The sequence below is a fragment of the Cupressus sempervirens genome, chromosome 4, assembly GCF_028749045.1.
Source record: "Cupressus sempervirens isolate cs-2001-9-10 chromosome 4, ASM2874904v1, whole genome shotgun sequence".
In the NCBI taxonomy this organism is placed as follows: Eukaryota; Viridiplantae; Streptophyta; class Pinopsida; order Cupressales; family Cupressaceae; genus Cupressus; species Cupressus sempervirens.
The window spans coordinates 320298969-320323373 of NC_143121.1; the positions used below are offsets into that span (position 1 = coordinate 320298969).

Sequence of the window (24405 nt, forward strand, 5' to 3'; positions counted from 1 at the left end):
GCAGCCAACACAAAATGGAGTCTTAGGGCCATTTTCCATTGTATGAAATGTACGTCCTCTTGGTATTTGGAACTAGAATCCTTTTACATTGTGTATAGAAAAGGAGATTAGGAAACACAACAATCATTTTTAGCATGATGCCCTACGTAAGAAAACCATGTTTGGTTAGGGATTACAAATCTGAAAAATAGCATTTGGAGTGGATTGAAAGGTCTTATTCTTCAATCCAAGAATGTGGTTAGTAAGTAGATAGTGAGGGATAACTCCAATCTAGAGGAGGATTCTTGGTAAGGTCTTTTAGGAGGTTTAAAACCCAAACAACACCAAAATCCTTAAAACCTTCAAATTAAGCCTAAAATTGTGCTTGGGTTGTATAGACAAGTTGGGGGCTTAAGAGTTACAAAATCTTCAAGTAATCCAAAAAGGGTATCTGGAAAGGTGATTTTTTTTTGCCATCGTTAAGGGATTTTTCAAAATATCTTAGTTTTAGTGCATTTGGAGGGCTAATTCTTGTAGCCTTTTTCCAAGCAATTGAGTACAAATTGACCTGTGGATTGCAATTCAAATAGGGTTTTGCACTTGTTTTGGGTATAGTATTTTGATGAGTAACCTAAGCTATGCCTAGGTAGTCATTTGACCAAATGGAAAGGTCCAAGGAGAATTGGGGTTATTTGTGTGTTTGTGGAAGTTTGCGTAATCTTGTACTAACCTGTTGATGTGCACCAGTTGGAGAAGTGGGATCTCTTTGATAGAATCCTTAGAGGCATAGGGTGTGAAAGAAGCCCTATTTGATTAGGTGGTTTTAGGATTTAACCACAAACAAAAATAACAAATTATATGCAAATATAAACAATATCAGAAGATAATAGATTGCATAGAAAAGAACACAAGGCACCAAGATTTAACATGGTTCACCCAATCCTTGGGCTACGTACACCAAACAAAAAGTCTAATATTATCACGATTTGGTGATTACAACCTGATTACAATTCCTAATCCCTTACAGCTCAATACTGTCACAAGAACCAATTTTTGCATCATCAACACTTTCTAAAGATAGAAGCAAAGCATCCTCTTTAGATTTGTTACTTACCACATTTGCCTCCTTGTATCTGTCTTTCTTTTCCCCTTCATTTTTCTTTTGAGTCCAGAAATCTTTCTTTTTATGCCCTAGTTTTCCATAGTACCGGCAGTTGTTTGGTCCTCTCAATTGAGACCTCCTCCCCTTTGACTTCCCTCTTGATTTCTCATGATTTTTGAAATAATTTCCTCTCTCAGTCATTCTACCTCGACTTTGTGTGTTCAAAGCACTTTCTAATGTAGATCTACCTAAGGTTTTCCTACAAGTTTCCTCACTCAAAATAACACTGATCATATCATCATATTTTAGGGTACTAGATCTAGAAACAAAATTACTCACAACCATTCTAGCTTTCAAGTAAAGAACCCAAAATCAAGAGAGCCCTAAATTCTTCATCAAAATTAATACCCATAGAAGATAACTGACTAGTAATAATATTAAACTCATTTAAGTAATCCGCAACAAATCCACCTTCAATCATTATCATATTAAATAAATGCTTCATAAGAAATACCTTGGTTGAAGCGAAGGGCTTTTCATACAATTTCCTTAGCGTTTCCATCAACTCTTCCGTCATCTTTTCTTTTGTAATATTAAATGCCATTGATGGTGCCAGGCATAATCAAATGCTTCCAAGTTCCTTTCTATCTAAAAGATCCCAATGGTCATTTGACATAAATCCCTAATTCTTGGTTTTTTCCTTCAAACGACTTCCATAAATCCTTCTAATAAAGATAGTCTTCCATTTGCATCTTCCATAATTGAAAGTTCTACCCATTAAACTTGTCAACCCTCAGCTTAACCTTGTCTACCATCACTCCCACTCAACCATGACACTTCCACTCAATTGCGAGACTTTCCTATAGAGGATAACTGAAAAAACAACCTTGCTTTGATACCACTTGTAAGGAAACTTGCAAGAAATAATATAACTGTTTCCACATAACCCATAATAGATCTGAAATAAACATGTAATTGAAATCCACATGCAAGAGAATAGACAACATACCCACAAAAATGTGACACAAGATATACCTTGGGAAATGCTCATTGAGGGAAAAAAACCTAGCCTCCAAAAACATCCATCACCATGTATTATTCAACAAAAAACCACCATTGCAATACAACCATGAAAGCCTTCAATGCCATAGCCACAACCAAGCAATCCATGTGAACAAGCATGAATCCATAACATCCCATGCCATGCTTCCAACCTTCATAATGCTCACTTAGCTAACTTGTCAAGCCTTGTCCCGCTCAACTCTTTCCCTTTTTGCCTTCTTCTCACACCACCAACATGGTTGCTTATATAGTAGCAAGTCCTACAAAACCACCAAGTGGTACTACATAAACCATGTGATAAAACCATGTGCTACCTAACTTATTGACCCCACATTCAATATCAAAAATTTAATTCTTTTCCCCAATATTAAATAATTACATGAAATATTATCACAATGTTACAATAGAACTCATCAAGTATATCCCATGGGAATATTTAAATGTTGCACGTCCATCTAGGTGCAACATCACATAATAAAATAGAATACTACAATATAACAATATTATGCAATGTGTGCAACACCCATTATCTCAATAGGTGGAGGACCTAAGAAGATCCTAAAGAGCTTAGGGTTTATGAGCAAGATTGGTTGTCACATTAGAGTGGTACTAGAGCAAGTTAAAGATTTGGGAATAGTTGGTGGATGTCTGCAACTACTAGAAAATCAGTAGGTAAAACCAACATGGTGACAAATGTAGAACTAGCCAAGGAAATTGATGAAAAAAGGGAGAAGAATAGAGTTCTTGAAGAATCCCTAATAGAGGTGAAGGTGAAATTGGATGCATTTGTTGAAGCAACCAGGAGCAAGGAAGAAGAAGAATTTGAGAAGGGTAAAGAGGTAGCAGAGGAGGATTTAGTCCCTAAATCTAACCCTATCTTGAATGAAGAACCATTCTTGAAAGCTATCAAAGCACTTATGAGGAAAAGCTTTGGAAGGTGTACCACTTTTCAGTGGAAAGATGGACATAGATGTAATCATGGACTGGATAGATGGCATGGAGAACCATTTTGAGTGTGAGGGGGTATCAGAGGCACAAAAGGTTAAAGTTGCTAAGTCAAGGCTTAGAGACTCAACTTTAACATGGTGAAAATATGTACAAGATGAAAGCATCAACATGGGTAATAATCCTATAGCTAACTAGAAGGCTATGGTCACTAAAGTGAAGGAGAACTTCCTGCCTAAAGACTTTGAAATTTAGCTCCACAAGAGAAGGAAATGATTCAAGAAAAAAGACCTAGATGTGACCTCTTATACTGAAGAATTTCAAAGGTTATGTCTGAGATCCAAGCAGCAAGAAGATGAGCCAATCAAAGTGGCAAGATATCTAGGTGGCTTGAAGTGCAATATCCAAGAGGATCTCAGTTTGTGGGCACCTACCATAGTTCAATGATGCCATCAGCTAGCTCTAAAGGTAGAGGAAAAGAACAAAAGGAAAGGAGATTCTAACTTCAAGGATAGATGCAAGGGAAGAAATCAAAGAGGGCAAAGAGGAGGCTACCAAGGTAGAGGTAGTGAGCAAAAGAATCAAGGTGAAAGCAAGTTCACAGAGCAAGTTAGTGATAACTCCTCAAGACGTGGCTACAATAGAGGGAGAGGCAACCAAGGAGGATCAAGTAGAGGGAGAGGATCAGGTAGATCCAATTCATACTTTGCAAGTATGAAATTTTACAGTTGTGGTCACTTGGGTCATCCAGAATATAGATGCCCAAAGAAGCCTTCTTCCTCAAATCAGGACAAAAGAATGGCATATGTGTGAGAGGGTTGTAGAAAAGAATCTGATGTAGATCAAACTGAGTTTGAAAAAGGTGAGAACATCATGTATAGGATAGCGTTGATCAAACAACCAACTCTTGATGAACCTAAACATAGGAGGGCATTGTTTAGGATAAAATGTAAAATCCTAGGAAAAGTATGCAAAGTAGTGGTTGATTCCGATTCTATTGATAATGTAATAGTAGAGGAGGTTGTTACTAATTTGAATTTGTAGAAGATACATCATGACAACCCTTACAAGGTTACTTGTCTCAATAAGGGACAAAGCATCTTGGTGAATGAGCAAGCTTGGGTGGAATTCTCCATAGCAAGATACAAGGATAAATTGTTGTGTGATGTTTTGCCTATGGATGCTTGTCATCTTTTGTTAGGTAGGCCTTGGAAATTTGATAGGGAAGTTGTGTATGATGGTAGGGAAAATGCCATAACTTTTAAGAAAGGAGGAAAGACCTTCAAAATTCAGTCCTTATTGGAAGGGGAGGAAACACAAGAAAAAGTGCTTGGTGTGTTATTTTGTAGTGGGAAAGAGTTTGTTAAAGACCTCAAGGATGAGGAATGTCAAAGTTTTGCAGTAGTGCTGAAGTTTGAAACAAAGGAACCCTTACTAATTGAAGTCAAAAAAAATCTTTAAAAGTACAAGGACATAGTGAGTGATGGTACTCCAGCTACTCTACTTCCTAGGAGAGTTATTAGTCATCAAATTGACTTTGTTCCATGTGCTTTCTTGCCTAATAAAGAATCATACAAGTTGACTCCAGATCATAACTTAGAAGTGGCAAGACAAGTCCAAGAATTGATGGATCAAGGCTTGATACAAAAGAGCATAAGCCCATGTGCAGTTCTTGTTGTGATGGCATCTAAAAAAGGAGGGAAATGGAGATTATGTACAGAATGAAGAGCCATCAATAGGATTACAATCAAGTATAGGTTTTCCATACCTAGGATTGAAGACCTTATAGATTGTCTTGGAGGTGCTAAATACTTCACTAAGCTAGAATTGAAGAGTGGTTATCACCAAATAAGGATAAAGGAGGGAGATGAATGGAAACAACATTTAAGACTACTGATGGGCCTTATGAATGGCTTGTAATGCCATTTGGTCTTTCCAATACTCCTAACACATTCATGAGGCTCATGAATGAAGTGCTCAAGGATTTCACGAGTGGATTTGTAGTGGTGTATCTAGATGATAGACTTATCTTCAACAAGACTACAGAAGAGCATAGCAAGCATGTTGAGGCAGTTTTGAAGAGGTTTCATGAGGAGAAGCTAGCCATAAATCTTGACAAGTGTGACTTCTTCAAGGAGGAACTCGTGTACCTAGGATTTGTGGTGTCTCAAGGCATATTAAAGATGGACAAGGAGAAGGTTGCTACTATACTAGATTGGACAACACCTACCACATTTACTAAGGTAAGAAGTTTCCATGGGTTGTCTCAATTCTATATGAAATTCATTAGGAATTTCAGTGGTATTTGTGCACCTTTGTTGGATACCATAAAGGGTGGAGTTAAGTCTAAGTTTAAGCGGACTTTAGAAGTTGAAAAGTCATTTGAAATGTTGAAGAAACAAGTAGCTACTCAACCTATCTTGCAATTGTCTAGTTTTCAAAAATTGTTCACCTTAGAATGTGATGCAAGTGGCTTAGTAGTAGGTGATGTTTTGAGTCAAGAAGGTAGACTAGTGGCTTTTTATAGTGAGAATCTTAATGAGGCCAAGAAGAAGTACTCATCCTATGAATTAGAGCTCTATGCCTTAGTTTAGAGTCTTAGGAAGTGGAGACATTATTTGTTGCCCAAGGAATTTTTTGTGTTTACAGATAATCAAGCTCTTAGCTATATCAACACTCAAGAGAAGCTGAGCAATAGACACTTGAAGTGGATGGAGTATTTGCAGGCCTTTACCTTCATAATCAAGCATAAGAAGGCACAGTTGAACAAAGTGGCAGATGCACTAAGTAAGAGGAATATGATAGTCCAAGAGATTCAACCCCAAAGCATCGGAATAGAGAGTTTTTAGAATCTCTACAAAGAAGATGAGGACTTTGTTGAAGCTTGCAAGGCATGCATGGATTTTGAGAATCATTTTCATAGCAAATTTTTAAAATATACCTTGCAAAATGGCTTGTTATTCAAAGGTAATCAGTTGTGTATACCAAGGGGTTCCATGAGAGATAACCTAATACAAGAGAAGCATAATGGCAGCCTAAGTGGTCATTTTGGTATCAGCAAAACCATAGAACTAGTGCAAAGGTTTTACTATTGGCCAAAACTAGCAAGGGATGTAACCAAGTATATGGAGCAGTGCATGGTGTGCATGAAAGACAAAGGAGGAATCAACAATGCAAGTTTATATTGGCCTTTACCAATTCCAAATAGGCCATGGGATTGTGTAAGTACGAACTTTGTTGTAGGTTTGCCAAAAACTAAGCAAGGGTATGATAGCATTTATGTTGTTGTTGATAGATTTAGAAAAATGGGGCATTTCATTCCATGTAGGACAACTGATGATGCTAGTCACATTGCCGACTTATTTTTTAATGAGGTTGTATTGATTCATGGACTCCCATTAAGCATTGTATCAGATAGGGATGTTAGATTTATGAGCCATTTTTGGAAAACATTGTGGACAAAGTTTGGTACAATTATTTCATTTGGTTCAACTTACCATCCCCAAACTAATGGTCAAACTAAAGTGGTTAATAGGACCTTAGGAAACCTTCTAAGGTTCCTAACTAAGGAATATGGTCAAAGTTAGGATGTTATCATTTCACAAGTAGAGTATGCCTATAATGATAGCAAGAATAAGACAACTAGTTCGAGTCCTTTTGAGATAGTTTATGGAATGCATCCAAGGGGTGTATGTGAGTTGAGATATCTTGGTGATATGGATTAGAGAAGTGGACAAGCTGAAGACTTTGTTCAAATTATGAGGAGACTATCCAAGATAACACTCAAAAACTCAAGGCCAAAGTAGATGAAAAGAGGACAAATGTTCAATTCGTTGCTGGTGACTATGTAATGATCCATTTGAATAAAGCAAGGCTTCAAAAAGGTGTTCCTACCAAGCTACAGATGAAGAGGGTAGGACCTTGCAAACTCTTGACAAAGTATGGAGAAAATGCCTATAAGGTAGACTTACCTTCAGATTTAGGCATATCCCCTATTTTTAATGTGCAAGACTTGGTGGCATACAAAGGTACCTTACCTCAGATCAGTCTAGATGTGCATGCTAACCTTGAACCTTCTGCAACACCTAATATCAACAAGTTGGAAGCAAATGAAGTTTTATACTCAAGGGTGAATAAGTCTACAAGGCACAAGGTGTATATGGAACATCTCATTCAAGGGAAGCGCAAGACAACTTTAGAGGCTACTTGGGTTGCTTAAATAGAGTTCAAGAAGGTTGGAATACCTGTAGACATTTTGCCATCAGGTGGGACTTAGTTTTTTTGATGGGGGGAGTATGGTGCAGAGCACCTAGGTAGGTTAAAGGGTAGAACTAGGGCTTCTTTGGTATTTTTGGCTTGTAGTGATGCTAGCCACATCACTAGAGTAATAATAGTGTCAACTTGGTCATAAGGTGAACTTAAATAGATTTGAAGAGTCCCACAATGCAATATTGCTTCTAATTGCTCAAAAAGTGCTCATTTGGCTCCATAGAGCATTTGTGGGTTTTGAGGGCCAAATAGGGTAATCAAGTGTTTCAAGGTCCTTATTAGGTGTTTTGGATCCATCTTAGGCCTTTTGGAAAGTTTGGTAAGAAGTAGAGAAAGTTTGGGTAGAAAATTTGCAAAATTGCAAAAATTGCTCATTTCTTGCAAAGTTGTCATTGACAACTTTTGCAACTTTTATGCAAAAAGAGCAACTTCTTCGTGGGATCCATTCTACCACTTGAATTAGTTGGAAATGTAAATTCCAATCCTATATAAGTTTAAACTCAACCTTTTCAAGAGGCTAGAAGAAGGAGAAATGACATTGTACGAAATGTAATCAACATTTTTCAATATTACAGTTGTTTATTGTTTTGAGTGTTTTTTCATGCTTTGTATGGATCAGACTTAGGGTTTTTCGAGTTGGAAGTGTTAGTTGAGGTTTTCCTTCATTTCTATTTTCAGTTTTTGGGTTATTTCAGAGAGTTTTGTGTGTTCAAATAAATTATCTTGTAAGTTAGCAGGTTGTTATTTTGAACTGGGTAGCCAGCACTAAATGGAGTCTTAGGGTCATTTCCCACCGTATGAAATGTATTACCTCTTGGGATTTGGAACTAGAATCCTTGTACATTATGTACAACAAAGGAGATCCCATGAGAAGCACATAAAGCATTTTTAGTGTGATGCCCTAGGCAAGCAAACCATGTTTGGTTAGGGATCACAAATTTGAAAAAAGAGCATTTGGAGTGGATTGAAAGGTTTGATTCTTCAATTCAAGAATGTGGTGAGTAAGTAGATGGTGAGGGCTAACTCCAATCTAGAGGAGGAGTCTTGGTCAAGACTTTTAGAAGGTTTAAAACCCGAACAACACCAAAATCCTTGAAATCGTCAAATTAAGCCTAAAATTGTGCTTGGGCTGTATGGACAAGTTAGGAGCTTAAGAGTTACAAAATCTTCAAGTACTCCGAAAAGGGAAAAATCTTCAAGTACTCCAAAAAGGGTATCCAAAAAGGTGATTTTTTTGGGCCATTGTTAAGAGATTTTTCAAATCTCAGTTTTAGTGTGTTTGGAAGGCTAATTCTTATAACCTTTTTCCAAGCAACTAAGTACAAATTGACTTGTGGATTGCAATTTGAATAGGGTTTTGCACTTGTTTTGGGTGTAGTATGTTGATGAGTAACCTAAGGTATGCCTAGGTATTCATTTGACCAAATGGAAATGTCTGAGGAGAATTGGAGTTATTTGTGTTTTGTGGAAGTTTGAGCACTCTTGTACTAACCTATTGATGTGCACTAGTTGAAGAAGTGGGATCTCTTTGATAGAATCCTTAGAGGCATAGGGTGTGAAAGAAGCCTTATTTGATTAGGTGGAAGACCTAAGAAGACCCTAGAGAGCCTAGGGTTTGTGAGCAAGATTGGTTGTCACATCACAAGACCCTAAACAACCCTTAATATTTGTCTTGCCCTTGTCTATGTGTAGGTTGAGGCCTCTTAAAAACTAGAATAAAACATTTGGGGAAGTTTCTAGTCAAATTGGTCAAGATGACAACATGGGAACATTATGATCGGCATAATGGTTGTTGTCCAAGGTGGGGATCTCTCCATCATATGTTTCATATTTTAGGTTCCTTTCTATACACAATTTTGGTTTTTGCATTCCTTAAGTTTTGATCCATTCTTAACTGGGTATATTTTAGTATTTATTTTTGTCTCCTTTTCTCTTAAGCATTTAGTTCCAAAAGTGTTATATTTTTTTCTTTATTATTTAATTATTGCATATTAAGAATATAAATTAAATCTATAATATTTGAGGTAATTGAAGGCTTTTCTCTTTAAAGCTATATTTTCTTAGAGATTGTCTCTTAAAAACTAATCCACACATTCATGTAAAATAAAATCCCTCTCTTATGGTACACCACTTAAAAATAATAGCTAGTCAGAGTAGAAGGTTGATGATCTATAATGCTCAATTAATGTATCCATACACGAGGAGAGGAGCCCATGGTTAGGCCAATCCAACTTCTCAAGGGTATAATGTCAAGGAAAGGATTGTAGGGAACAATAGAATAATAGGCAACAATGATAGGTGACAAGCTCGGTAAGGAGTGGTATTCTAGGATTTGAGTCACCACCTCCCACCTATCTAACACATTCAATTGAGGTCATCACTGGATCATTGAACATTTTTGCATATATCCATTATTAAGCAATTCATCCTCTTGCTTTTCTTCTAGATTTTGTAAGTTTATTTTTATGTTGAACATGACCCAAGGGTATAGGAGCTCACTATCAAGTCCTACATATAGGACATACTACACAACTTCTTGATAATCTAATTGAGAGTCAAAAAGTCTAATGGGGTTTAACACACATGATGAACCATCCTTGTTATGTGTAAACTTGTGAGTTTTTATGTGATGATCATATTGAGAACTTTGAGGTCAGGTGAAAGTGAACATTTAGAAATCTGTAGAGATAAAATCTACTAGCTTTGTTTAAATCCACACTTGTAATATCAATTTCACTCTCATAAAAATGAACGAACATATAAATAAAAGTTTTACAAATTCATAAGTCCTTGTTTGACAAATCTTTATTTTTTATTTTTTATATTGTAGAAAATTTGATCGGAACACTCCAGTGATATAAGAACCTCTATAACAATTAGATTCTCTGTTCCCCCAAACCATTGAAAATGAGTACTTTCTATTGAGATGAAAGGTAAAATGGTATTCCATCCTACACTACTGGTATTCCATCCTACATTACTATCTTTCAGCACAAGCACATATACGCTGCACAGTTTACTGTAACTTTTATGGTTAATTTTGTCAGAGATGTGATCTGAAATTTGGTTTTCTGCTAAGTAAGGCTGGGGTCCCATGGAAGCCAGCTTCCTTAAAAATAAAGCTGCACCGACTAAGATTTTTTAGGAAATTTGTAAGCTGAACGGTCCTATGAATTTTGTAATTTGAGTTTTCAGCACCCAAATTTAAGGAAAAACTTTCTAAAATTTATTTTATGATAAAAGACTTTTTAAGTTTTAAAGTTTCAGTTTTGACAAATGGCTAGATTTTTCCATACGCTGGTGGGGCTATTTCTAGCCCCACCCCATTTTCATCCGCTTCCTTAAAAAGTGGGGCTCCTATTATGAAGGAAAAGATTCTAATTAAACCTCAAAAAATTTCTTATGGGACCTCCTCTACCTGAAAAATAGCCCTGTAGCCCCCCCTCATAAGACCCCTGCCTAACTCTACATAATTATAATATAACATAACATACCATTCACGATCTGTGTAATTAATTGTTTCACAATTGAGAAAACGCCTCTCCGGGACGAAAAATAAAGAATAAATTATGTTTCTTACTTTTATTTGGAAACGATACATTATTCAGCCTCGCTATACATTGGAAATTCTGTCATGAAAGCTCACTAATTTGGGTATGAGAAGTTTTCCCGAGCCATGTGGTATCTGATCACTCGGCAGCGCCTGCTAGAATTTTGTATTGGAGGAGGAGGACCTGTTCGTGAAAAATGTCAGGGCACTCGATTATAACAATAGCAAATATATGATATCAGGTTGTCTCGTTCTCTCCATCATGCATTGGAATGGATCAATTTTCCAACAATTTGACATAATTGGTACTCGGGGGCAGATAAACGGGAGAAGTTACAGATAAGCAATGGTATTTCCTTTTGACAATGAGGCCCGAAAAAAATCAAGTGTAGCTTTAACTGATTTAACTGTAATGCCTGGAAGTGGAATACATCCACAGAGAATTAGGGTATAAATCAGTCGATCTTCTATGCCAGTCCGAGTGAAACAGATTTAGACCTCGAAAAATCATTCCCAGCACAAGCAGAGAGCGACTAAACAGAATCATCATACCCGTCTGACAATGGCCATTCCTTGGAGGAAACACTTTATATGGAACCATCTAACCAGTTTCCGATTCCTTCACCATAATTTTCCTTTTGCATGTGTCTTTCTTCGGAGAAGCCCTTTTGATGGCATACGCATATTCTGTCAGGTAAATCATGGCAAGCAGCGGACGCAATCTTAACCCCGACCTCATCTCTAGCCTTCGCTTCAGCTATGCCTCCGATTGTCCACTTGTATGCCTCTTTGCTCAATTCAGAAGTAGAACCCTTAGCCCTGTCACCTGAACCAGATGAAGAATTTGAATTAGGTTTATCCCAAAGAGCACGAATTCTCATCAAAACCCAATATGCAATTCCCCCAAGAAGGACGAAGCTAAACACAATTGCAATTGAGATGCCAACGACTGCTCCATTCGTCGGTTGATTCTTGGTAGATGTTGAAATTCCTGAACAAACCCCTGAACATGAATCCAATGGCCGTCCATGGAGCCCTGGATTCTGTAGAAAAGAAGTCCGAGGCCATTTTGAAGCACTTGAAGGTAATTGCCCCTGAAGAAAATTGTCGGAAAGATTCAACTCATTCAAGCTCTTCAGCTCAACAATTTCATAAGGGACTTGGCCGCTAAGCCAATTACTGGACAGATCCAGAACCTCAAGCAACATCAAGTTCCCGAGAGGAGGAATGCTTCCTGATAAAAAATTAGAGCTCAAGTCTAGCATCACTTGTAAATTTGTAAGTCTACTAAGCTCCGTTGGGATTGAGCCCGTCAAAGAATTGTGTGAGAGCCTCAAATCATAGAGCTGGTTGCACTTTCCAATAGAATAGGGGATTGATCCAGAGAGATTATTCATGTGCAAGTAGAGAACATTTAAGGACTGAAGGTTGCCAAGCTGCATAGGTATCTTGCCAGAAAGCCTATTATTGTCAAGATGAAGAATGAGTAAATTTTTACAATTCTCAAGCTCAGATGGAATTGGTCCATGAAATTCATTGTAGGACAACTTTAGCTCTCCAAGCCTATCAAAATCGCCAAGCCATGCAGGAATAGGTCCAGAAAAATGGTTATTATTGAGGTCCAGATGATCTAGCCCTTTGCATTTAGCAAGCTCTACAGGTAGCTCACCTTCGAGCTTATTCCAAGATAAATCCAAAAGACGAAGGTCTCTCATCTGACCGATCTGTCTAAGGATTCTACCATTTAAGAAATTCCTACCCAATCGGAGGCGATGCAATCCTCTTGATCTGCCTAGCTGGGAGGGGATTTGCCCCATGAAGCTATTATTTGTCAAATCCAATGTGATAAGAAACCTTGAGGCGCACAGAGGAACGATGCTTCCGTTCAACTTGTTACTGGAGAGATTCACCCTGGTAAGGTTTCTCAGATGCATGAAGTCTCTAGGGACAGGTCCTTCGAGGGAATTATTGTACAGGACAAGCATTTGCAAATTTTCAAGGAATCCAAACGTTGCTGGTATTGTTCCAGAAAGATTATTATCGGCCAAATCTATCACTTCAAGGCTATTGCAGTGTCCCAAGGTCGGAGGAATTTCACCATCTAGGTCATTTTGTCTCAAATCAAGGAAATTCAGATATTTTAGCCTTCCAAGAGTGATTGGGATGCTTCCCCTAAACTGGTTTCCAAAGAAATCGATCTCCGTTAAGCTAGAACAGTTACCCAATTCCATCGGGATGTTATCAGACAACAAATTTTCATAAAGAAAAAGCAAGCGTAGATTTTTCAATTTACCTAGTTCGGGGGGAATCGTACCAGTAAATTGATTATGGTACAAGGAAAGAGTTTCTAGGTTAGTAAGGTTCCCAATTGCAGGAGGGATGGATCCCGTCAAACTGTTGTTATGCAAGAGAAGATCATTCAGATTCCAAAGACTATCTAGATTTCTCGGAATTGATCCATTCAATGCATTGTTGGAGAGATCCAGCTGCTGTAGATTTGAACAATAGATTAACCCCTCAGGAATGGGCCCTGAAAGATTATTTCCACCAAGAGAAAGATGTCGCACTGACATGCTTCTGGAACATAGATTATTGGGAATTGGACCCATAAAAGAATTTTCAGACAAAACCAAGAACTGAATATTTTCAAGTTTGTTCAATAGCTCAGGAATGATTCCGGAAAGCCTATTTCTTGATAAATCTAGAGTCTCCAACTTGAAAAGCTGGCTGAATTCCCTAGGAATATCCCCATCCAAGTGATTTCCAAGAAGATTCAAATAATTCAGTTTCTTAAGCCTTCCAAGCTCAGGAGGGATGTGTCCAGACAGACTATTATTAGCTAAATTCAATGTCTCTAACATTGTCAAATTGCTCAATGCAGATGGTATTGGCCCTTCTAGATGGTTCCTTGCTGCTGAAAATATCTCAAGGTACTTGCAATTTTCTATCTCGGCGGGCATGAAGCCACTGAAGAAATTCTCCTGCAAATTCAGGACCCTCAGGTGTGAAAGCTGCCCAAGTTTTGGAGGTATGGATCCATCTAGAACGCATGAAGCAAACCCTAATATTCTAAGCTCTTTACATTGTGATATCTCCTCTGGAATACTACCAGAGAACATGTTCTCACCTGCTTTCAAAACCTCTAACTTCTTCAGAAGTCCAATTTCTTTAGGAATGGGTCCAGAAAGCTCATTAGAATACAACAATAGTAAAGATAAAGTGGAGAGATTTCCAACGGAAGAAGGGATAGCACCATGGAGATAATTAGCTGAGAGATCTAGGGTCTGAAGATACTGAAGGTTAGATATTGCAGGGGATATCTTCCCATACAAGCTTGAACTAGATAAATTCAAACCAATTACTCTAACTCCGTCAGGACAGCAAAGTATCCCATTCCATTCACATATGCTTGTTTCATTAGACCAGTTATCCATAACCCTAAGAGGATCCTCAAAGTCAAGTTTTACCTGCAATAACCACTTTGCATCCCCGTGAAGAGAAGTCCTACTAACGACCAAAGCATTTATTGTCATGAGTATCATCATCACTATCGCCATCACCATCCAGTACTTGCCATGGCTTTCCATCTGAAGAGTGGATATCATCAGATTCAGATCAGAGAAGGAGATGAATGGAATACTGCCTTCAAGACAAAGGAAGGAATGTATGAGTGATTAGTCATGCCTTTTGGGATAACCAATGCATCGAGCACTTTCATGCGGTTCATGAATGAGCTACCGAAATAATTTCTGGGTCAGTATCATCATCACCATCCAGTACTTGCCATGGCTTCCATCTTGGTCTCTAACCATGAAAAAAGGTTCAATCAAGTTGTGCTTCAGGCACCCAGTATGCTGAAGCCCTCATCCATTCATTCCGTTCAACAATTGGGAAAAAGGAAGTGGCATAAATGTTTAAACCAAACTCAGAACCTTCAGTTTCCATTCTTGCTGAGTCAAGAAGCAGAGACATCAGCATCAAATAGAGTATGGCAAGCATTACAAAGCTATGGCAATCAATTAAGATTTTGAATGTTGATATATTCCTACTGACTTTTCAATCTTTACTTGTGTTAGGTTGTATTTTGGATTATATGCTGATCAGATTGATAGATGCAGATGAAACAAACGTTCTTCTGCAATTAGATTCCAATACATCCATCCTGTTATTATCCAAGCAATTGACAGTTGCGTGGGGTTTTGAGATTTTATATTTTTCCTTTTCTCAATAATGTATCTTAGAGTCCAATTTAATCAAGCATGAATAGTATTCCCTTGCTTGGATGCACCTATGACTTTTTGAGCGTGTAAGTTATAGAAGTCATGAAAGGGAGGAGGATGTGAAATCGATGAGTACTTGAAGTTTAGTTTGGTTTATGCTGCTGTTTTTTTCTATTTTAGTTTTATTTTACCTGGGAAGCAATAACGGACTATGACATTGTCAATAAATATGAATGTCTTCAAATGTTTAATGTCATGGTAGAAACACTTTGTTGGTGAGGTAATTGTCAAGGTTCAAATCTCTGTTGTCTTGTGTCTTTGTTAGGTCATTAACCTTCTGAATTTGAAGAAATACAGTGTCAGTAATGAAAATACCAGACTCACAAGAGACACCAAAGCTGACGTCTGATGATCTTAGTAAAGTGGAACCCATACTCCACGTGGTGCAGGCTTTCACCTTACGGAGACCTCACGTCCTTCGTATGGTGGACTTGTCATACGGCGAGGCCTCCACCATTCTTTGTCACTTAACAAAACCAAACTAAAAATCCAAAATTTTCAAATAAAAAACAATCTATAAGTAAGTAAATTTTTTGAACTCAAACCAGACTAAATAAACCCAAATTTCCCAAGTCAGACAACAATCTACAAACCTTCTCTTTTAGCATGTATACGCTGCTCTACCCATTGAACAAATTCAATCTCTAGAATAAGTAAAAAGCTTTTTAACCCTAAACTTTTCTCAATTTCAGAGAGAATTTAACTTTTGTCCACATTAGTAAGAAGCAGCTAAGATGGAAGTTTGATGACAATTCCAACTCATGGGAAGTAGAAAAAGTTGGAAAGGGAAGAAAACCCCATGCTTCAATACAGGCCTAAAGCTGGGCTAACTTTTTGAAATGTGTACAAATGTCACTAAAAGGACTTGACTTCTGATGGGCCACAAGAAGAATCTTTAGTACAATCATTTTTCAGTTACCCATGTTATTTTCTATAAACAAACATTGACAAGAGTACTTTATACATTGCACCATTCCAATGCACAGACAGACATCCCAAGTGTTGAATAAAACAAGATCAATCTTGAGGGAATCCTGGGATATGCTTCTTTACAAGTACCGAGTTAGATTTTGAGTTTTTCTTTTCCTGCATTGATTGAACTCTACATGTTTTTGTTTCCTTTAGGAAGAAAGATTTTGGTTCAATAATAAATTTTTCATTTATTAAAAATTAAAAATCTCAGAATCTCTGGTATTTGGCTACTTAATTAAAGAAGGTTTGTTGTTTAGATGCATGTTTATTCAAATCGTTATAATTTTCTGTTTGCAGACAATTATGTATGTATGCTGAAATATTTTATCAAAAATTAATAGTGTAATACAGGTACTCACACCCCCCTCCTAAACCTTGAAGTATCCGTCCTCAAGACGTCCCCACACCGGGTAATTGTGTACCCAAGTACCCCCACCTCCACCATTGCGCAACCATGCTTTTGCTGAGATGGGTACTTGAATTTCTATTTGAATTTGGATTCTTTAATGTTACTATGTTGAATGTTCAATGGTTCTAGTTCATGTTGCAATTTTCATGTTCAAATATTTTAATTTTGTATGTTCTATTGAAACGTCATTTCATAAAAAACATTTCAAGTTCTATATGTATACTATACAACACCCCTCCCTTCCCCATCCTCCCCTTGCCGCCATCCCCTGGGCGTCCGGAAATGAGACCCATTTTCTCTCTGTCCCGAAACCTTGTCCCGACATACCCCAATACTAAGGTTACATTGAAAATTAATTAATCCCGGTTACCTCACTAAACAATTCCCCCAGGCTTCCTATCATAGATGTTTGGACTACCCACTCTCCAGAATCAACTTCATCTCACTTTTCAATTCACAGGACTATTTGCAACCATCATTATCCAGCCCTCCATGGGAAACTAGTAGTCTCTTATCCATCCAAACACTCATTACATTCAAGAATTTTATAGTTAAAAGTAATTTCAACAGCCAACCTTCCAAACTTTTTATACACATTTGAGTTGAAAGAAAGGACATTTGAAAAATGTTATGTAACTTTTCAATCAGACAAGAACAAGGGAGATCAACAAAGTAAACATAATAATTATATCATTATAATAATTTTCATTGTAGTAATTATAAAAATTATTTAAAGAGACATTTTTAGATATATTTGACTTGAAAGAGAAGATATTTGAAAATGAAAAAATCAATCCCACTCAAGAAAGAAAAAGAAACAGAAAAATACAACTAAAAAACACACCTTAAATTATATATATATATATATATATATATATAAAACCCACCTATCTACAATCAATTAACCATTATATCAATATGATCACTTCCTGTAAATAGAAGTGTACAACAGAGAAAACGTAAATAACTGTTGCCATGAATATTGCAGTCCCCTTCAAATAATGTGTCATCGCATGATTTACATGTCTTTCCCAATTAGTGAGATGACTTTATATGTAATTCTTCCACAGTTCTCCATATAATTAACTTTTCCTATGTTTTCACCAATGATGGTGGATTCATCATGGAAGGAAAAGTACAATTAACTTTGATTTTACATGGTCTATTTCCAACCAAGTAGGGAATATGTGAGGTCTTTTATCATTCCATTCTCCTCGTGGTCTAGGGTGCAGTCCATTCTCCTTATGGCATCAGAAGCCTCATTTTCAGGTTCTTCCTTTCTATTGGAAGACAAACATTTTGCTTCATGGCGGAAATACACTCACCCAAGTCTAACACTTGGGATTTTCTATTTTTCTTCTTGTGTGACTAGTGGAAAAATTCGTTGGTACCTTCTATTCATCTTGTTTGTGTGATAAGAGGATAATGGGAAATGATGAATGAAGTAAATTGGGTGATACAATTCTTTTCTTTTATGAATCTTAATTTTTATTCTTTTATGATGGGTAGCAAGTTAAGTGGGGTTAATGTCGGGGGAAATTTTTATATAGTACTAATGTAGTAATGAGGATGAGTGACTTCTTGAAAGGTCTAATACCTCACCTTTGTGAACAACGCCTAAATGCAATGAGTGCAAAAAATTTCATTCATTCTCATGAATGATGGGTTCTTGTGAATCATTACTCATGAAATATAGGTCAATGAATTTGACTCAAATAACTCTACAAACACAAGAATTTGTATTTTTACGAGTTTTTACATATGGACTTTAGGGATGTGACCTTTTCAACCTATTTCTTTTGTGAATGTTTTGTACCATTTTGTAATTGAAAATACACATTATTTATATTAAAAAAGAATTAAAAAGATGTACTTATCGTGAATATTATTTTGAAACCTTGTTCCATAAAATTTCATAGTTGATAAATGAAAATTGAAAATTTTAGTCATAATCATAATTTTTCAATCAACGTTTACACAAATTATATAATATTGATTTTCCATTTCAAAAGAAAATCTAAATAAAAGTCGAGTAAAATATTATAGGTATCTTGAATATATCTATTTTAAATGCAGTTAGTCTCAAAGTACCCTAAACAAATCTATTATAGTGTCTTTTGGATTATTATATCTAAGGCAAGTATGTTATTTATGTCAACATAGTTAATTATGATAGCAAATGGTGGGTGATCATATTTTGAGTTTGTTTTAAGAGAATGCTTAACTTTATATTGACAAGTATTTACATTTTCAATCAACAATGATGATTAAATATAAAACTTAACTAAAGTAACAAAATATTATCTTTCTTGCATAATATGTCAAATTGATTAATAAAGAGAATTGACCTAAGGTAAGGAGCTTGCACTGTAAGAATAAATATAAAAACTGATTACTCAAGTTAATAAAATTAAAGTGATACTTAGCTCAAAATCAAGGCAAGGAATACAATATTGAGGATGTTTATTAAATTAATATGCAAATATATAGTAAAATATGGTCTTACCAATATGAATAACTTGAAGTTTATACATTAAGTATAAATTATTGTGGTTGAAATCTACACTTATGAAACTTAAGCTCAAACGTGTGGAAGTGAACTTGATGTGTAGTAATGTACTTAACTTGTAGAAGTAGATTGACAAAAAAATGGTAACTCTTGTAGACTACATCCCTCTAAAGTAGGTTGGTTTTAAGTGATGCCATTTTGGAACTTCCTAGGCAAGAATATATTTTCCTATTGTTAAGCCCTAATAAAACTGATTTAAGGATGATAACTGACTATTGAAGATGGAAAGACAAACACACAATATTCTTTGGATATACAAGTTGACAATACAATTAGGAGCTCTATGATGTTATGATGAAGCTCTCATGTGAATGTATATGTATTGTATTCATTAATTCAAATGGATAATAACTGCATTTAAATGCACTAACACATGCACAATGATAATATGCATTAGGATTTACACATGAGGTAAATCACACTTACGTTATCTCTATGTTTGCAACCAAATACTTTAAAGTCCAGAAGTCCAATGAAAACTAGTTGATGAAAGGTGAATAAACCAAGAAATGTAAGAAGTAAATTGTGACTGATAATTATGGATGTAAATTAGAGATTCACAATTCATATATTGTATACATTAAAATTAAAACTACTCTTGTAACTTACTAGTACTTTATGATAAATATTATGTACATGTTTATAGACCACAAAAGAATGCATAGTGATGCTTATGTACAAACTAAAATAATATCCACCATTTATTTAGATATATTAAGATTTCTCAACTTTGCATCTATAATGTTATTTATTATTTCTCATATTCATTTACTATTTTTGTCATCAAAATTGAAGTGGGGCATCCAACTTTGAGGTGGCTCCCTTTGTCATGAGTTGTTCATCTTAGCATTTGCATAATAATTTGTAAGAGCACATTATAGCATTGTAAGATGTAGAAGTTACTTATGATAGACTCTATGATGTGTAAGGGCATGATTATTGTGGTAACATTGGATCCTTGTTAAACATTACAATAGTCATGTAAAACATGTGATAAAGTATCTTCAAGTGGGGTAACATGAAAAATCAAGGTGCCTAAGTTAGAATTTTGACTATGAGATGCTATGCTAGTTATGCCACTTATAAGTAATACAATGATATATATTTTTAGTTTGGAGAGAAGTCTTAAATCAAGAAACAAAATTACCATGAGAAGAAAGACTTTGACGTCATTGGTGTTTACTAAGGGGCAATTGACCCCAAGAGGCTAGGCAAACATGAGAAATTTGAGCATAACACATAAAACATTCCATCAGTGTCAAAAAAGAAAATATAAAATTGATCCACTTCTAGGGAAATTATTTTGGCTTGTATTGAGACCTTAATTAACACTTTAGAATAAATAATTGCTTTAGAGAAAGTGAAACATGTTGATAAACATAGCTATGAGAAAAAAATGTAGAATTTCTATATTTCTATTTGCTAAAGAGAATCTACACCTTTAAATCATATATGATCGTTCTTTTGCAAAATATGAGGTCAATAACACAAAATAACCATATCCTAAGCAAAATTTCTAGCTAGAAAGGATGAAAAAAGTCATGGACCTAGTTCTAGAGTTTTTGGATTGTAGGACAAAACTAGAAAAGGTACTTACAAGGCTCAAACTACCAACACAAGGGGATATAGGGACCTTAGATATTCATTCAAAATAACCATGATCTCATTGTAAGCCTCAAGAAATAATATTGTAGGCAAAGAGGGCTAACTTGGACTGACAACAAACTCCATCTTTGGCTTGATATTGGCACCATGGGAAAATGAAAGAAATTCAACAAGATCCAAGACGAGAATCATAATTACTAAATGTGGTGTTTCAACTCTACTACTATTCTTTCCACCAAGGCTTGAAATCAATTTTCTAGACCACATTAGTCAATATTTTTTCTATAACCATGTCAAAAGCCTTTTTCTCTCAGTAACATTTTCTCATCATTGATGTATATTGGTGTAGCTTTGTCTCCTACTTTCTAAAATCTCTGATTTGTTTTAGAGCCATTTTAAAATTTTTTTTTTTCATAAGATCACATGTCTATACACTATGGATTGAACTTTTAGTTCTAGAATTTTGGGTTGTAGGAAAAATCTACAAAAAGTACTTAAAGACTCAAACTACCAACATAAGGGAAACACGAACCTAAGGCACTCATTTAAAATAACCATGATCTCACTGCAAGCCTCAAGAAAGAATATTGTAGGCTAAGAGGGCTAACTTGGGTTGACAAAAAATTTCATCTTTGGCTTGATATTGGCACCATTAAAAATTTAGGAGAAAGTCAACAATATCCAAGACAAGAATTATAATTACTAAATGTGGTGTTTCAACTCCACTGCTAATCTTTCCACCAAGGTTCGAAATCAATTTTGTGAACCACACTAGATGTTCTCTCTATAGCCATGTCAAAAGCCTTTTGCTCTCACTGACATTTTCTCATCCTTGATGTACATTGGTGTGGCTTTGTCTCCTACTTTCTAAAATCTATGATTTCTTTTAGAACCATATTTTTAAATTTTGATTTATTCTGTAAGAGCACATGTCTATACACTATGATTTGGACAGTTAGAATTGTGGCTTCATAGATAGTCTTAGGTCATAGCTAATCATGACAAACTAGTATAACATCTCATTATAGATCATATTTACTATAGCATTACATCAAGATGATATTAGCCTTTACAACAAAGTTAATATTGTATAGATCACACTATTTAATTGGTAGCTCTTGATTTCTATATTACCAACATATAGATTTGATTCTTATTACATCATGACATATTTAAAATCTATACTATAAATTTGAATTCTTAGACTTCTAAATTTTCGTAAAATTTTGTCATAATTTTCAAATTCAACCTTCCCTCTATCTTACAATAAACAACTATTAGAATATCTCACTACAAAACATTTACACTAAAATACTACATTGAGACATCCTTATATTTTATCAATATTAACCCCTACTTTATTTATTTAATATATTTAATATTATCATTCTTAAAAAAAAGCTTTCATTTAAATATACTCAACAATATTTCCCCTACTTTTCATCGTTAAAACCAAATACCAAATACAAGTCACATCAACTATTGATGATAATAATAGTCATGAATAATGAAGTGACAACTCTTAATAATGTTCATCTTATTACATGTGAGAATGGAGAAAGAGAACCTATCATCTGTGCCAAAGAACATGCAATACCACAACAAAAGAACAAGCATTTCAGAGCAAACAAACAATCTGAAACAAATAGTCTTGTATATTATTGCAAATCAGCATGGAAACAAAACATAATTTGATTTCACAATGGCTATAGTTTAGATTTCACCTGCCCCACAAAAGAATCTTCTAACTTTATTGGCTTTCATTTTAGAATATTATTACACGTTATTGTGGTACCAAACAAAATCAGCATTTGTCTTGTTTTCAATTTTCAATTTTCAATTAATGAATTAAGCCCCAAAAAAAATGTTCATGTGCTATCAAACAACCCATGTGAATCTAATAAATATGGCAATTCCTATCATGTGAAAGCTATAGAAATGGGGATCTATAATGTTTATGTGCCTTAAAAAGAGAATACCATTTCACTCTGGTCTAAGAGAACCGCACACTTTAACCACAATTTTATATGTTTTTCAAATTTATTTTATTAATCTAAATACTTGACGTCAATAAATATGTTTTTATTTCTTGTATGAGATTTTATATTAAAAATGTTTTTATTTCTTGTATGAGATTTTATATTAAAACTAAGGTTATTGGAATAATTAAAAATGGATGAATGTAAGTAATTTTTTAAATTTCTCTTAATTTGAAAGAGTGAAAATCATTAAGTAACAAGGTTTACAGTACAATGGTAAGTTGCAAGTCTTTTGTCTTAGAGGTCTTGGCTTCAAGTCTATTCAAGCTTAACAAATAATAATAATTAATCTTATATAATATAGTAATTAATCTCAATTTTAACTCTTTATCAATAAAAAAAATTGAAAATCAACAATACAAATTTAATTTAAATAGATTACATATTATATATTAAGTCTTGCAGACTAAATGAGTGCTATCTTTGGTTTGATTTCTAGATGGAATGTGAGGAGTAGAATAAGAGGGAATGAGAAGTGTAGTTTAGGTAGGAGCACAAGGAGTAGAGTAGACATGATCTAAGGAAACATGTGTCTAGAGCAGGGATATGAGCAAATGAAGCAAACAACAACTCTTAATAGAAGATTCGTATGATAGGAAAAATGAGGGTTGGGAGGACTTTTGGAAATCAAGATTCTTGTTTGCTAGTAATGAAGTAGAAAAATTCCTTATATGCACAAATAAAGTTTGACCGAGTAGAAACAAGGGAACAATGGTAGATCTAGGGTCCTAGAATGTCCCAGATCAATAAATACAAAGAGTGTCTTTTTTGAAAGGCAGTCAAAGTAGAGTAGCTCAACATGGATACCCTAAGGCATCTGGGCCTTTTGAACAAAATAGTTTCCCCTATCGCAGGAAGGATCCAGTAGGGTGGAATTTGGTCTGGTTTCCAAACTATGAAGAATTAGTTAAGGGGATTTTCAAACAAAGGATTCTCTTGAGGAGATCAATGAACTTGAGCAAGGTTATGAAAGGTTTTGGCATGATTGGAGGCAAAAGGAAATTAACTCTAAAAACTAGAGAGAAAATGAGCTTTCACTCAAAGGAAACCCTGGTGGAGATCACACTGACAAACAATGGAAGGGAAAAGGTAAATCATTTACAAATTTTAACATCTAGCATCCAAATTTGTATGCATAATATTGGTGTATATAGGGTTATGAATAGTTAACTTGTGGCTATCTTAATCCTTAATTAAGTTATGTTATCATTATTATATTATTATTTAGGTAAGTAGGTCGATCTAGGTGTTATGCAGGGTTGTGTCTATTCAACCTAAGCATAATTAGATATATAGAGGAGGTTGTGATTCTTATTTCAACATCATATTGTGAAGTGTGTTCTCATTGGAGATATTTGGAGGTTGCCCCCTCGAAGTGGCCTATTACTCTTAGTTATTATCAAGTATTTATATAATATTCCATATTATTTCTTCTATTGTGCAAGCTATTAAATTACATTATACTAATGCAAGTCATCATTATAAATATACATAGGTAACACATACAAAACTAGTTCAAAATAAAATACATGAGTTGTTAGGATTCCAAATAATCTATATATACATCTTTTAATCCATCATGTGTTAGTAAATTCAATCTACATGGATGAGAAAAAATTATATG

At 35.2% G+C, this 24405-nt stretch overlaps 1 protein-coding gene across 1 annotated transcript; it reads right to left on the reverse strand.

Annotated features, from left to right (window-relative positions):
* Positions 1 to 10913: 10913 nt before the first annotated feature.
* Positions 10914 to 14973, reverse strand: LOC149561322 (uncharacterized). The gene is made up of 2 exons (XM_089825089.1): positions 14592 to 14973; positions 10914 to 14494 (listed from the first exon to the last, which is right to left on the reverse strand). Exons 1-2 carry the CDS (start codon positions 14610 to 14612, stop codon positions 11495 to 11497), a joined length of 3021 nt encoding a protein of 1006 aa, XP_089681215.1. The 5' UTR covers positions 14613 to 14973; the 3' UTR covers positions 10914 to 11494.
* Between the last annotated feature and the right edge of the window lie 9432 nt (positions 14974 to 24405).